Genomic DNA, 16,907 nt, shown 5'->3' with positions numbered 1-16,907 from the left:
ATATAATCTCCTCTGCTCGAATGAAAAGAACCCAATTTTTCAAAAGTTTGATCATTTAATGTTTCATCATTCTAGACAACATTTAATAAGATCTGTACTGTGAATGTGAAAGATAACATATATAAGATGCAAGTGTGTAGATGCTGTAAACAAAATAACAAACCACTACATATTAGATTTTTATCAACTTGAAATAGAAATCAGCCTTCCTGTAACATTTGTCCTGAAGTGGACAAACCTGGCAGTTATTGTATGGAATACCAAGGTGTTTGTCAAGTTTTTCTCTTTCTGCAGTCAGAAGTTTTGTGGATTTTTAAAATTCTTCTTGCAGGAGAGAAAGTGGTGCAAACTCCGCTCTGCACAGAGGACATTTGACAGTGGTTTGATTCTCAGTCTTTGCCTGGTGTTCTGCCCAAATTTTCATGCATTTGATATGGACATTGTATCCACAGCTATACCTGCAATATATTACAAACAATCTGTTTGGCTTTCAGATGGAAGCTTTTGATTTTTGATTTCGTTGGCTTAAAGGAAACACTTATAGCTGAAAAGAAGTGTTTTAGTTTCAGCTTGGAGCAGTTCTGCTTGGGTCTTGACTGAAGCTGGATGTGAAAAGTGGTTGATCCTGTGAAAGGGAGAAGACAGTTTAAAATATTCAAAAGAGGTTTCTTCAGTATAAGGAGATCAGTAAATGTTCAATACCACAAGTGTTTGTAAAATACAAGAAGATCTATTTGAGGCTTAGAAAGTTTAAGCTGAAACAAAAATAGTGCTAGTGAAACACAGCAGCCCGGCCTCTGCGTGAAAATGTTTCCCCTTAGGTCCCTTTTAAATCTTTCCCCTCTCCTCTAAACCTATGCCCTCTAGTTCTAGACACATGTCCCCCCCCCCCCCCCCCCCCCAAGTCAGGAAAAAGACCTTAACTAGTACCCCTAATGATCTTATAAACCTCAATAAGGTCACCCCTCAACCTCAGATGCTCCATAGAAAACAGCCCCAGCCTAGTCAGCCTCTCCCTAAATCTCAAACCTTGCAATCCTGACAACATCCTTGTAAATGTTTTAGGTACGGTGACCCTTCATCAGGACTGAAAATAGTTGGGAAAAAGTAGCATCTATGCTAATGAAAGGATGGTGGGGGAGGGGTGGGTGGGAAGAGTGAATATTGTACATGGAGTCGTATCCCAGAGGGACGTGTCGGGGGAAACAAACAAAAGACATAACTAATGATAAGCTGACAGAGTGATAAGTGCCAATGAGAAGTATGATTTGTTCAGTCCCTTGAGCCTGCTCCAACATTCAGTGAGATTGTCGCTGAATTCCATATACCTGCTCTTGTTTCAAATCCCTTGCTAAACAAGAATGTATCTCTCTCAGATTTAAAACTACCAACTGATCCAGTATCCATGGCTGTGAAACTGGGCTGGCTGTGCAGGGAGGAAACCTATGGGTTTTTGGGAAGGCTAACCAACATGGAGCAGAGCAATTACATTCTGAGATTATTAAACTCAATATTGAGTCTTGAAGACTGTATGGTGTCAACTGGAAGGTGAAATGTTGTTCATCCCGTTTGTGCTGAGCCTCACTGGAGCACTGCTGCAGAAATGTTGGCACAGTAGTGTGTTGAAATGGTAGGTAACTGGAACCTTGGGATTATTTTAATAGATTAAGCATAAGCAACAAAGCAGACACCCAGTCTGCATGTCATCTCTTCAATGTTGAGTCATAGAGTGATAAGAGATGTATAGCACAGAAGCAGACCCTTCAGTTCAACCCCGTCCATACCGACCAGTTATACCAACACAATCTAGTCCCACCTGCCAGCACCCAGACCATATCCCTCCAAACCCTTCCTATTCATATACCCATCCAAATGCCTTTTAAATGTTGCAATTGTATCAGCCTCCACCACTTCCTCTGGCAGCTCATTCCTTCCACCTACCACCCTCTGTGTGAAAAAGTTGCCCCTGAGGTCTCTTTTATATCTTTCCCCTCTCACCCTAAACCTATGCCCTCTAGTTCTGGACTCCCCGACCCCAGGGAAAAGACTTTGTATATTTACCCTATCCCTGCCCCTTCACCCAGTACAGCCTGGTTCTGCATTCTTCCCCAAACCCACTATTAGGACTGCCTGAGCAGAGCCCTGTGTTCCCCCCTACTCCAGCTCAGGAGACAGCGAGGCCGGGCGGATTGGTCCAGGTAGGGACTTCCGGGTTTTGTGGGCGGGGCAAGGTCAGCGACATCCGGGGAGTCGGGGTTCGCATGCGCAGTGCGGATGTTGGGGGAAATTGGAGTGAGTGATTGTGTGTTGTCTGTCTCCAGGACGCCATGGGCTGTGATGGAGGTACTATCCCGAAACGACATGAGTTGGTGAAAGGGCCCAAGAAGGTGGAGCAGGTGAGGAACGATGTTGTCCCATCTCGCCAGTTAGTACGGCCTAGTCCCAGGCTTCCCGCGGTGTTTACTGGTCGGAACTGCGGTCGCTCTAGTGTCTGGTGCTAGGCCTGACAACTTGGGACTCAGGTCATACCGTCTGTCTGTTTAGCCAGTGGTGAGTGACCAAGGTGAAGCCAGGCTAGACAGGGAGAGGGAAATTAACACCAGGCTTATGTTTATACTTAGAAAATTACCCTAAGGTCCATAGATCTTTTAAAAAAAGTTTAAAAGCTATTTTTGATTGTTTTTACAGTGTTGGTGTACATGCTGAGTCTGAATGACAGCAATAATGAACTTGATGCTGCTTGTTTTGTGCCTTAGTTTACTCCAAGGGACTAACACTAATACTTTATGTTGCATTATCATCTTATTGGTTAATCCATTGGAAAAATGGTGTTTGGATACACAGTAGTTCAGTGGTCATATGTCATGTTGCACCTGCTTTATTGTAGCTAAAACATGAGCCATGAAAATCATCCAAGGGGTCTTCATGGCTGACTAATTAGTAAAGTTAGACCTCATAGGATTCAAGGTCAGCTTGCCAGTTCGATACAAAATTGGATGGCACAGTGGTTTGCACTGCTGCCTCACAGCACCAGGGAGCCAGGTTTGATTCAAGCCTTGGACAACTATTTGGAGATGGACATTCTCCCTGTGTTTGTGTGAGTTTTCTCTGCGAGCTCTGGTGTCCTTCCATAATCCAAACGTGCAGGTTTGATAAATTGACCATGCTAGATTGTCCATAGTGTTCAGTAATGTATAGGTTAAGTACATTAGTCAGGGGTAAATGTAGAGTCATAGGGTAGAGGAATGGGTCTAGGTGGGTTATGCTTTGGGGGTCGTTCTGGACTTGTTGTGCCAAATGGGCTGTTTCAACACTGTAGGGATTTTGATTCTTTGCAAATTGGCTTCCAAGTCAGAGATGCTGGTGGTGGAGGGTTGTTTTTGGACTGGAGGCCAGTGATCAGTGGTGTTCCACAGTGATTGATATTGGGTCCACATTTGTTTGTCATTTATATAAATGGATTTGATAAGAATGGGGGAGGCATGGTTAATTTGTGGATGGCACCAAAATTGGTGGTATAGTGGACAGTGCTGAAGGTTATCTAAGATTGCAAAGAGATCTTGATCAATTGGGTCAATGGGCTGAGGATTAGCAGATGGAGTTTAATTTGGAGAAACACCAAGATATTGCATTTTGGTAAAACAAGGATAAGGCTTATGCAACAAATAATAGGACCCTGGGTAGAGTTGTAGAACAGAGAGACCTACGGGTTCAGGTACATAATTCTTTGAAGTTTGCATCACAGGTGGAAAGGGTGTTTAAGAAGATGTTTAGCACGCTTGCCTTCATTGTTCAGACTTTTGAGTGTGTAGGAGTTGGGATATCATGTTAAAGTTGTACAGGCTGTTAGTGAGGCCTCTTCTGGAGTAATGTGTGCTGTACTGATCACCCTGTTATAGCAAGGAAAATATTAAATTGGAGGGGGGTTCAGAAAATATTTACCAGGATGTTGCTGGGAATGGAGGGTTTGTGTTATAAAAATAGACTAGATAGGCTGGGACTTCTTTCACTGGAGCATAAGAGGTTGAGGGTGACCTTTTATAGAGGTTTGTAAAATTATGAAGGGCATAGATAAGGTGAATAGCAAAGGTCTTTTCCCAATAGTGGGGGATTTCAAAACTTGTGGGCATATTTTTAAGCTGAGAGGAGAATGATTTAAAAAGAACATGATGGGCAACTTTTCCACACAGGAATGGTTACTGTGTGGAATGGACTGCCAGAGGAAATGGTGAATGGAAGTACAGTTGCAATGCTTAAGGCATTTGGATAAGTTCATGAATAGGAAAGATTTGGAAGGATTTGAGCCAAATGCAGGCAGGTGGCACTTGTTTAGTTTGGGACCATGGTTGGCGTGGACTAGTTGGACTGAAGGGCCTGTTTCTATGCTGTATGACTCTAGGATTAGACTCAATAGACTGATTATGATTTTCCAACATTCTTTAGAATCTAGAAGCTTTCCAGCAGATTGGGATCTAACATTGTATTCAATAAAGGCAGAGAGAGGGAAAGCTGGGAAATACAGATCTTTCAGCCTGACATTGTTTATGCAAAATTGCAGCATGTTAACAAAGCACTGAGAAGATCACAATGCTCAGACTTAGTTAAAATGATTTTATTAATTATTTGAGTCCATTACAAACCAGAATATTGTTGGCAATCACAATATGATTGTCCACCTAGGAAATTCTGTGGTCATGGTTTCCGTGAGTATTTACGTGATTTATGAGTCCGTTTGTAGAGCTGCATGTTTGGCAGGTGTTTCCAGCAGGTGAAAATATACTTTGGTCTTGAGATCGTTGACTTTCCTTTCTGTGGTTCCTTTTCAGTATTTCCTCTTGCTGTCTGAGTGTTCTCGAAGGATTGTGTTGCTTCATAGAGGAGTTTCCTCCAAGTTGATTTTTTTCTGAATGAATGTTTCTGTCCCGTACAATTGATGAAGATAGTGATAGTGATGAAGATAGGAGCCCTGCTCCTCCAAGTTTGAAAATCTATGCTGGAATCCTGTGCACTCCTGCAGCTTTTCCATTCTTTGTGTGCCTAATGGAGGCTTCAACGCCAGCCGCACTGGTTGGGAGTCCGAGATCATCTTTTGAGGAGCTGGGGGATTTCCGCAAAAACATATTTATTGACAATAGTATCATAGTTGAGGAGTTCTTTTGAAGCATTCTCTCTATCAATAGCTGATGTTTTTTTCTGTTTCTCAAGAGTGCCATCTTTATTCTGCACTGGTTGAGGCCAGAAGTATTGTGTCCACATGTTGCTTCTGTGCTACTGAGGAAACCCTGGGCATTGAGCTTATTGGCAAAGAGTTGAAGCTCCTTAGCTTTCCAAAACCACAATTGGTTCTTGATTTCCCTAACTTTTCTTTGTAACTCCACCTTTTGTTAGATGAGTTCTCATCTTTGCCTTGCTGGTGATGTTTCACCAGGCATGGAGAGCCTTCCTCTTTCCATAAACCAGCTACATAAAGGGAAACCAGTGGATGATTTTCAAAAGGCACCACAAAAAGATAATGCGATATTCAAGGTAACAGCTTATGGAGTTAACAACTAATATATCAACCAAGATACAAGATTGGTAAATGGACAGGAAGTAGAGTAAGGATAAATGGAACATTTTGGGTTGGCAGTTTGTAAGGAGAGGAATGGTGCAAGGATCAGTTTTGGAGCCTCAGCTATGTAATTAATGACTTGGATCAAATGGCTGAGAATGTATTTCATGGTATAAAACTAGGTGGAATGTCAGATGAACATGGCATAATGAGACTGGAAAAAGAGAGTGAAAAATTTGAGTTTAGTCACAGATGGAGTACAATGTGAGAAATATGAGGTAATTCAGTTTGGTATTAAAATAGAAAAGTATTGTTCTTATAAGGTATGATACTCAAAGACTTAGGTGAATACAAAAAACCAGTTTGCAATAACAGTAAACAGTTAGGATGACAAACTGGTCATAGAAGACAGAGGGTGGTTGTGAAAAGGAGTAGTTTTCTGACTGGATGGCAGTGATGCTCTACAAGGGTCAGTGTTGGGTGGAAATGTGGGTGGTCTGATTAGTAAATTTGAAGATGGCATCAAAATTGGAGGAGTTCTCCACATTGACGAAGGTTTTCTAAGGATGCAGCAGAATTTAGATCAGTTAGAAAGTTGAGTGGAGAAATGGCAGATGAAGTTTAAACTGGACAAGAGTGAGGCGATGCATTTTAGGTCAAATGCAAAAGGAAACTCTACCGTAAATGGCAATACCCTTGGAGCATTCATATTCGGAGGGATTTTAGGGTGTAAGTCCATAGTGGCAACATAAGTAGCAAAGGTAGTAAAGAAGGCGAACGGCATGCTTGCCTTCCCACGATTGGAGGATTGAATGTAAAAATGGGCACGTTGCAGCTGTATAAAACTTTAGTTTGGCCACATTTGGAGTACAGTAGCACCTCGACTTATGAACTTAATCCGTTCTGGGACCCAGTTCGTGAACCGAAAAGTTCGCGACTGAATCAATTTTTCCCATTGCTCGGATAGCGTAAGAATGCTTGGACGGCTGTTCACAGGGCACGCGCCAAAGACGAACTGAATGAGATCACGCGGGGCCCAAGAGCTTTTGTGTTCGTACCTTTGTTCGTACCTTGAATTTCATACGTACGTTGAAGCAAAATTTTACGTACAATCCTGTTCGTAAACCAAATCGTTCATGAACGGGGTTGTTTGTATGTCGAGGCGCTACTGTATTATGTGTGGTTCTGGTTATTACACCATAGAAAGGATCGTGGAAGCTTTGGAGGTTTACCAGGATGTTCCTAGCTTAGTGTGTGTGTTGCTGTAAGAAGAAGTTGGCCAAACTTGGATTGTTTGTGCTAGAATGTCAGAGGCTGACAGGCGATCAGACAGATGTCTATAAAATTGAGAGCCAAGAATAGAGTGGATAGTCTGAGTCCTTTCTCCCCAGGATGGAAATGGCACAGATTGGGGGGGGGCATAGGTTTCATGGGAGGCAATTTCTTTTCATACAAAGGTGGTAGGTGCCTGGAGTATGCTGCTGTGGGAGGTAGTGGATGCCTGGAAAGGTTTGCCAGTTGAGGTGGTAGAAGCGGATATGGTAATGGTGTTTAAGAGGCATTTATTCAGACACCTGTAGAGATAAGGAATGGAGGAATGTGGACCATTGGATTGGATTGGTTTAGAATGGTATCATGGTCAACACAAACATAGTGGGCTGAAGGGCCTGTTCTTGTGTAAATGTCTAATGGCTTGTATTGCAAGGAAGGTGGGAGTATGACAGTAAAGAAATTTTGTTGCAAATCTGTAGTGACTTAACAAAAATGTACCCATAGTAATCTACACAATTTTACCTCCATATTTAATAAAACATATTACAATTGGAAGCAATATAGAGAAGAATCATTGAATCCCTACAGTGTGGAAGCAGGTCCTTTGGCCCATTGGGTCCGCATTGACCCTCTGAAGAGCATCCCAACCAGACCCCCGACTTCCACCCCCAGCTCCCAATAAATCAGTTGCTCCGAGTTTTTTTAATTTTTGAAACGTTTATCGGCAATGTTTTAAAGCAAGTACTTCACTGGAAATCAGAATAATTATTCTCTTCCGTACAGATCTTTAGCCAGTTTGTTAACCTCTTTGACAGTTAATAAGCACTGTTCACCCATTGTGTTAACATGCAGGAAAATTGCACATTAGAAGCAATTATTCTAAAATCCAAAGGAATAGTTAAGATCCTGAGTCCAACCAATCTACCTATAGATGTAAAAACTACTGTAGGAATAATATTGCGGAATCAAAACAATTGAAAGAACAACCAAGCTAGTTTTGTGATCTGGACTGGTGGTACATGACTGATTTATATTTGCCTGACTTATTTCTCTGTCCATATTTGTATCTTGTCTTTGTGCAGGAATGCAGAAGGATTAAAGTACAGCTTGCAGTTATAAAGTAGCAATTCATTTTTCATTTTTTACCATTGGTAGAAGATTAGTTTGGCTACAAAAACATTATTACTTGCTTGTTCATGACATAAACATGGTGTGTATTTTTCTAACCTGAATTAGGTAGGTAAATTGGGCAATTGGGTAATTTCATTAATTTTCATATCTGTGATGATGCCAAAATACTTAGGAATGCGATCCTGTACAGAGGTTTTATTTTAAAGGGCCAACAGACAAACATTTCTAGTACTTAACGGCTGCTGTAAATTGTACTACATTGTTACCACTTGCTTGCAAATTGACTTGTGAATGGACTCAAGAATGGAAACTGTTTGCACCCAAAACTGCATGTAGAATAGAGCAGTAATACCTATCTGGGGAAGCATGGCACATTCGATGTTTTCTAATTACATGACAATCATTTGGAACTTGCTAAAACAAAAGTGGTGATTTGTACATTTATATGGTATAAAATAAATTAGTTTAAGGAATTGCCTCAAATGTGTTGTTGTTTTCCAGCATTACACAGCTTCCTTTCAGAGAGTTTGAAGGAATTCAAAACATTCAAGCATCTGGTTCAGATTACAGGTTATTGTGACTGATGCATCCCATTGTCATCAAATTATTTCATAGGATGTGCACATCATTGGCAGAGCAGAATTGTTTCGTAATTGCTCTTGAGAAGTTGGTGTTGATCTGCTTCCTTGAATCATTAGGCTGAAGCTTCTTGTGACCAATAAAATGCTCTCTCTTTGATCTGTTTGTCCTACAAATTTTCCATTTCATGTTTAGTTTCAAGTACTTTATTATACCATCTGGTGTGGTTCATGGCATACTGGTATGTCGAATTGTACCTGAAACATTGCCTACATCCTGATAATTTCTGGGGTTCATTCTCTTTTTTCTAAAGTCCAAATTCTTTTTGTTTCTGGATTATCAATTGCACTTCCGTCCTCATTTCTCTTGTTAAAGTTTCCTTTCATACTGTGCCCTGTATCTAGATGGTCTTGACAATTTAATATTTGTATCTTGCACTAACTTTTGTATTTCATTTGCCCCTTTTTTTTGCTACAAACATTGTTGGAAAGAAATGAATTCCTCACACTCAAGCACTAAAGAAAAAGTTTATGTTTATCTGCAAATTTAATTCCTGTCAAGACAAGAAGTATGTCCATAGTCAATATTTTCATACAGTCCATTAACCTGACTACCAGTGCAGATTATGGAATTTCCAAATAAAATTCTTGCTGTTTGCATTCTGTCTGCTGAATTCCATCATGTATTCTTCCTAGGTATTTCTACATTATCAAAATTTGACCACACGCCATAAGCAGTCAATGAATCATTTTGGTATTCAACAATGTTAACCTGTCAAAACACTCCTTGTTCAAATGATCAAGTTCCAGTTTCAAAATGCCGCTTGTTGAAAGGTCTATGGCCATAGGACATAGGACTCCCTCGGGCTATACATTAGCATGAAGTGAACTTTATAAATATTGAGTGTAATTATAAATACAGTGAGTGAGCAATGTACAACGTTGGAGCAACTGAGTTGTAATGATTGTGTGCTTTGTACACTAAGCATAAATTTTATGAATAAAGCATACATTTGGAAAAAAAATTGAGTTGTTGCTTAAATTGTTTTATAGTTGGTTAGATAGGAGAGTCGGAGTAGGCCATATGATCCTTGAAACATGATGGCTGATCTGATTGTGGTCTCAACTCCACTTTCCTGTTCCTCACTCTGTAACCCTTGATTCTGTTTTCTGTCAAAAGTCTATTCAACGCAGAATAAATTCAATGATTCAACCTCCTTTATTTTCTGAGAAGGAAAATTGCAGATTGCTGACTCTCAAAATCTTTTTCATCTCCATCATAAAATCGAGACTTCCACTTCATCTGTGTCCCCCTAGTTCTCCTCTCTATATTCTTCCTTTCAAATTCCCTCAAGCTTTTGTATGCTTCAGTATAACCACTACTTATTCTTCTAAGCTGCATTGCGGAAACTGGTGAACCTGTTTTCATATGATAAGCCCTTCATCCCAGGAATGAGTTGGGCTTAATCTCATCTGAATTAGTTTCTAATGTAATTATACCATTCCTCAAATATACCACTCCAGGAGTGGTCTCAAAGCCTTGTATTGTAGCAGTAAGGTGAAGGGAGGTGATGCATTAGCGGTACTATCGTGAAACTATTCGTGCAGAGACCCAGGTAATGTTCCTGAGACCTGCGTTCAAATCCCATGGCAGATGGTAGAATTTAAATTCAGCAAAAATGTGGAATTGACAGTCTAACCTTGAAACTGTTACTAATTGTCAAAAAGCTATCTGGTTCACTAATGTTCTTTAGGGAAGGAAGCTGCCAACCTCGTCCAGTCTGGTTTACATGTGACTTCAGACCCACAGCAATGTGTTTGACTGTTTACTCTGGTAATTAGGGATAGGCAGCAAATGCAGGCCTAGCCAGGGATGGCCACATTCTATGAATGAGTAAAAAAACAATCCTGCTTCTGTTAATGAAAGTGAGTTTTGAGAAGATTTGTAGCTCAGGTTGAGGTTCTGGATGTAGGTTTGCTCATTAAGCTGGAAGGTTCATTTTCAGATGTTTCGTCACCATACTTGGTAACATCTTCAATGAGCCTCTGGACAAAGCGCTGTTGCTGATTCCTGCTTTCTATTTATGTTCACTAAAGAGGAGGAAAACAACAACAAACTGCCATTCCTAAATGTCACAAAGCGAACAGTCATTGGGGAACTTCAAACCAGCGCCTACAGGAAAACAGCACATACGGACCAAATATTGAACAACAGAAGCAGTCACCCTCACATCCACAAATGAAGCTGCATCAGAACATTATTTCAATGAGCCACCACACACTGCAGCACAGAGGAACTACGCAGAGCAGAGGAAAATCACTTATATTCAAAAAGAACAGATACCCAATGAACACAGTCCGTAGATTTCTCAGCAACAAACCCAAACAAGCAGACAAAACACATCCAGAAACCTTAGCCACTCTTCCCTTCATCAAAGACATCTCGGAAATGACTGCCAGACTACTCAGACCCCTAGGCATCATGGTGGCTAACAAACCCACCAACACACTAAAACAGCAGCTAATGAACTTGAAAGACCGTGTACAGACAACAAGCAAAACTAATGTCATTTACAAAGTACCATGCAAGGACTTTAACAAGCACTACATTGGACAAACAGGCAGAAAACTAGCCACCAGAATACATGAGCACCAACTAGCCACAAAACGATACGACCCTTTGTCAGTAGTATCATTACATATGGATGAGGAAGGACACCACTTCGACTGAGACAACACATCCATCCTAGGACAAGCCAAACAGAGACCTACGCGAGAATTCCTAGAAGCATGGCATTCCAAGCGGAACTCTATCAACAAACATATTGACTTGGACACGATTTACCATCCTCTGAGAAAAAGAACAGGAAATAACATCACAGGAAATGACATCGCCAACCCAAAGAAACCCAAACCTATAAATAGAAAGCAGGAGTCATCAGTGTTTGTCCTGAGGCTCACTGAAGATGTTACCTAGTATGGTGAAGAAACGTCCGAAAATGAACCTACCAACTCAGCGAGCAAACCTACATCCAGTTAATAAAAGTACTAAGGACATACTTTCTTACTAAAGTTAAGACAATGTAATCCAAGTCCACATAGCTACTATTTTCCTTCCTTGTTCTTTTAGGTTCAGTTTCAGAGAATAGTGGATAAATCTACTTTGAAGCTTCACATTTTGACTCAACCATCCTCTGCTGTTAATGCAGTACAGAAAAAGATAAAACAGAGTTCAGGTCCACACTTTTTAGTGACAGCTTTATTTCAGATAACCACATTGCATATAACTCACCACATTCGTGACTATATTTTTACAACCCGTGCTCACCAAATTAATCATTTAACTAATTTATCTATCGCCTGTTCCTTGCTCCTTAAGTCTCAAGTATACCTTCAGACATTAATGGGTAATAACAGTGAACGTTCTGCAATCATAGCAAATATCTGCACTTCAAACCTAATGATCAACTTGAAGATGGTTGGGCCTAAGACCACTTCAATGATATTTTGGAGTTGAGATAATTGGGGTTCAACAACCAATGCCCTCTGTGTGTTAGCAATAACTTCAAGAAGAGGTTTTTCCTTGTTTCCCAGGGACTTTGATTTTGCTTAAGCTCACAACAACTTATAGTCCAACAGGTTTATTTGGAATCAGGATCAGGTGACCTCCAGAATTCTGTTCTTTTGTCAGTGTTTGGATCACGGCTGTGATGAGGACGAGAGTTGAGTACCCATGGAGGGACCTAAGTTGAGCAGCAGTGAGTTGGTACTTGCCATGCAAGGGTAGAATTGCCATGTTCCTACTGGATTATAGGACAGCTGTCTCATTGGACAGAGAGATGATTAGTAGTGGTTTAACTTAATGGTCCGGTCAACCCAGCTAACTGACCTCTTCTTGCTAAGTAAGTGATTGGGCATATCTTGACAATTGTTTTGTATTGTTGGATAGATGTCCAGTTGCCTATATATGCAAGACAGATGCCAGAACACTTAGAGATATATGTAAGGGAAGAATTGGCAAGCTGGACCTCTTATGTCTTCAAAAACAAAGGCTAATCGAGATCTTTTAAAATTAGGAAATGTTTTGATTTGAGGTATAGTATGTTTCCTATTTTGGGGAAGAGCACTGCAAAAGGTCATCAATATGTGGTTCTCACCAAGAAATCCACTTGGGAATTCAGAAGAAACTTTCTTTGAAATGTATCAATGCATTTGTGGGAAGTTTACCAAACTGTGAGAGAGAGAAAGGGAGTGGGCCATGATCGAAGTTTAAGTGAAAAATGATACATGAAAGCTTCAATGGAGCATAAGTACCAGCATAGACTGGTGAGATGCCCTAGCTTCTTTGAGGCATGCATTCCAAGTATTGCTAAGAATAGCTTTAGGGTCGGGCCGTAGGTGTGCTCCTTCCCACCTGCAGAGCAGGCTCAGGAATGGTGATGGTGGAGCTTTGACATTGGCTGTATGGTAAAGTTTGGTGCCTATGATAGTGTCCGGCTTTTATTTGACTAGTCTGTAGGGTAGCCTTCTAATTTTGGCACAAGTCTCAGCTATTGCTGAAGTGGTTTCCACACAGGAATAGTTACTGTGTGGAATGAACTGCCAGAAGAAGTGGTGGATGTAGGTACAGCTGCAATCCTTAAGCATTTTGATAATATCCTCAATAGGAAAAGACTGGAGGGATATGAGCCAATTGCAGGCAAGTGGGACTAGATTAGTTTGAGATCATGATTAATTGGCATGGACTCGTTGGACTGGAGGGTCTGTTTCCATACTGTATGACTCTCAGACTCTATAGACTTGTGGATTAATTGGGGGTGGGTAGTCATTGCTATTTCTAATGTTTCGGCCAATGCGGGTTGGTCTGTCTGATTGTATTTGATTTTCCTCGATACAGTTGAGTGAATATTTTGATGAGATTTTCTCGGAGCAAATACAGTAGGAACCGAGTTGCCAGCAATGTATGTTTAAACTTTCTTCATTTGAAGAAATTTAATTAAGTGCATTGCCCCCTTAAAGTATTTTCATGAATGCAGTACTTTAAAGTGGCTGACTTGCCACCTGCATGGGACATTTGGGTTATTGGATAGCTAGATGGAACTTTGGAATGGGAAATGTAGTTGAAGAGGGATGGCCAAAATTGTGATTGATGTGATTTACTTGTGACCAATTTGATTTGGATTTTTCAATTTTGTTAATTTAGGACAATTTAGTAAATTGAAGCCTTTTCGTAAATGTTTGTTTGGGGATATCCGTTTTGAGGTGTGTCATTCTCCTCTTGTGCACAAACTTGGTCGTGTTTTATTTGCATAAATTTGTTTATTTTTTTCAGGTTGACAAAAATGCTGCATTAGTTGCCCGCTGGAACTACTGTGCGATCAGTCAGAGACCTCTGAGGAAACCCATAGTCGCTTGTGAACTTGGCAGGTAGGAGTTAAATTAGGAGGGTATAGTCAATTGGGCATGTTCATCAATTGTCTTCCATTCAAAATGCCTGTTATAGATGGGATTTTTGTACACTTGTTGATATCTGTCTCTGTCTATGATTATTTTCCTGCTATGCAATTCTTAGCCAAAGATTCTAAATGGAATTTTTGTAGTAGTGGTACCAAGAATGGTGTACTCCTCACGATTCATTGACTGAAATAACTAAGATTCTGTCCTTGCTGATGCTGAGGAATTTTAAAACTTAGAAATGCAGGATTAAATGGGGCATGTGTCAACCTTTCAAAGTGAGTGAAATCACTCGCTGGAAGATAAGTTTGTGGTCTCACCCTTGAAACATGGCCGAGGAACAACAGCAGAATTTCTTTCAGAAAATATTCTGAGATTCTTTGAACAGCACTGTTAGGGATGGTTTCCAGTATTTTAATCCAGCAACAGTGAAGGGCTGGTGATATTCCAAGTCACCATGGTGTATGACTTGGAGGGCAATTTCCAGGTTCAAATCCATCAGCTTCTCATGACCAAGCAAACCTCTCAGCTGAGAGAAAATTGAGGATGGATAACAAATGTCAACAATACCTGATGACATTTTTAAAAAATTTTATATGGTCGATCCAATTAAATATGAAAATTTGATATGATTCATTTGAGGATTTTACGAGATTCTTAAATTCTGTCTTGTTATAAATGTTCCTTGCTGGGACTTGTATAGTGTGCATGATACTTGCCAACTATTAACCCAAGCCTGAATGTTGTGCTCATGATACATCTCCAGCTGTTGCAACAATTTTGCTTTGGTCTAGATATGATGCCAAGGACAGCCTCTCTCAGCACACTGTTGGAAATCAGTTCTTGCATCCATGTTTGACCAAGACTGTAACAAGGCCTGGTGCTGAGTAGTCCCAGTATAATCCAAACTGAGCAGAGTGTTGCTGAGTAATTTGATAGAATGGTTGACAATACCTTCAGCCACTTTGCTAATGATTAACAGTAGACTGATAGGCCATTATCCATGTTGTGTTCTAGTTGGACAATTTTCCACACTGTCAGATACTTGGCAGTGTTGTAACTGTTGAAACAGTTTGGTTGTAGGTATGGCTAGGGCTAAAGCAGAAGTCTTGAGTACTATCCCTGGGATGTGGTCAGGATCCATATCCTTGCGTCGTTAGGCATTCTTGATGCATGCAGTGAGTTGAATTGACTGAGGATTTATCTTTGATGCTGGAGAACTTAGCGGGAGGCCAAAATGGATCATCTATTCACACTTCTAACTGTAACTAGTTTCAAATATTTTACACTGACATAGATTCCCCCATCACTCAGCATGAAGCTTTTTATTTGGCTTCCTCATCCATTTCAGTGTTCAATTGTCCAACTTCCTTCACAACTGCATGTGACAGAGTTTGGATCCGATCTGTTGCTCATGGGTTTGATTAACACTATTATATGTTTTTGTTTCTGCTGTCTGGCATCCATGTGGTCTTGTCTTGTACGTTCCTTGATTGGAACCTCATTTTTAGGTATGCTCGGTGCTGTTCCTCGCACACCTTCCTCCACACCTTGTTGAGCCAGGAGGAGTGAAGCATATGCTGGGAAATGAGATGACAGATTCTGGTTGAATACAGTTTTGTTACTGATGTCCTACAGTGCCTGATGGATGTCATATTTTAAGATGCGTGTTAGTTCACATCTATTATCTGCTCAGGATACCTGCAATCTGGTATGCTTTCCTTGGATAGGTTTGGAAGCTACCCATTGTGACTGGACCAGAGGGGTCCCCATTGTATCAAGGCTGATTAGGGAAGTTTCTGTACTTTTTCCAGGAGTATATTGACTTCTTTGAATGTTTTTGAGTCCCTTTTTTGTTTTTTTCTGGGTTTCTATAAATCTATGAAAGAATTGATTGAGATCTTTGTCTCAATTTGCAGTCTTCGCAGTCATCCCAGATGGACGTCCATGATTATTTGGAGCTGGATGTCTCGATAATCCCACTGAAATGCAATACAAAAGTAAAATTATCTTTTGGACAGCTTCATTATTCTTTTATTTCAATGGTTTAAAATCAATTTGCGTTTCCTTTCCAGGTTCAACTCCTTATATTTCTAACTAGAATTCTATATCTGATGCTTAGCGTTTGGGATTGACGCTCTGTTTGACTGGTCACTTTTTACATTTTAGATTGTACAACAAAGATGTTGTCATTGAATATCTATTGGACACATCTCCAGAGAAATGCATTATAGAGACTGCAGCACACATTAAGAACCTTAAGGTGAGTCTATAACTTGATAACTTAACAATGCATAACCATAATGCTGACTATCTATTCTTGTTCAATTTTTTGTGGATGTTAGTGTCACAGTCCTTGAGCCACTGCAGTCCAGTTGCGCCTCCTATTGGGATTGGGGTTCTCGGATTTTGACCCAGTGACCGCAAGCAAACAACAATACAGGAGCTGTATAACTTGACCTTGCAGGTAGTGGCGTAATTTCTTTTGTTGCCAGCCCCTAAGCAGGGTTTTTCAAGGGTTTGAATGAAGTAGTGGCTTAATTAAGAAACAGCTGAAACTGGATACCTATTAAGTGACTCTGGCCTTTTGTGTTAGATTGGGGGATGTGTATTGAGATGGATAGAAAATTGGTTGGCAGAGAGGAAACAAAAGAATTTATGGGTCCTTTTAAAATTGGAAGGCAGTAACTAGTGGGGTGCCACAGGGATTGGTGCACAGACTCCAGCTATTCACAATATATATCAATGATTTGGATGGGGGAACAAAATGTAACATTTTGAATGGGTATATGAATAGGAAGGGTTTGGAAGGATTTGGGCTGGGTGCTGGCAGGTGGGACTAGATTGAGTTGGGATATCTGGTCAGCATGGACGGGTTGGACAGAAGGGTCTGTTTCCGTGCTGTACACCTCTCTGACTCT

At 40.6% G+C, this 16,907-nt stretch overlaps 1 protein-coding gene across 1 annotated transcript in view; it reads left to right on the top strand.

The window, feature by feature from the left end:
- The first annotated feature begins 2,242 nt into the window (after positions 1 to 2,242).
- Positions 2,243 to 16,907, top strand: part of rtf2 (replication termination factor 2) — a 157,097-nt gene continuing 142,432 nt past the window's right edge. Inside the window, exons 1-3 of the mRNA XM_072556828.1 lie at positions 2,243 to 2,396; positions 13,865 to 13,959; positions 16,156 to 16,249. Coding sequence (XP_072412929.1) covers positions 2,328 to 2,396; positions 13,865 to 13,959; positions 16,156 to 16,249 — 258 coding nt within the window. The 5' untranslated portion in view covers positions 2,243 to 2,327. The remainder of the gene's footprint in view (positions 2,397 to 13,864; positions 13,960 to 16,155; positions 16,250 to 16,907) is intronic.

This window comes from Chiloscyllium punctatum, chromosome 37 (genome assembly GCF_047496795.1).
Source record: "Chiloscyllium punctatum isolate Juve2018m chromosome 37, sChiPun1.3, whole genome shotgun sequence".
NCBI classification, from domain to species: domain Eukaryota; kingdom Metazoa; phylum Chordata; class Chondrichthyes; order Orectolobiformes; family Hemiscylliidae; genus Chiloscyllium; species Chiloscyllium punctatum.
This window is presented reverse-complemented; position numbering and strand designations above follow the sequence as displayed.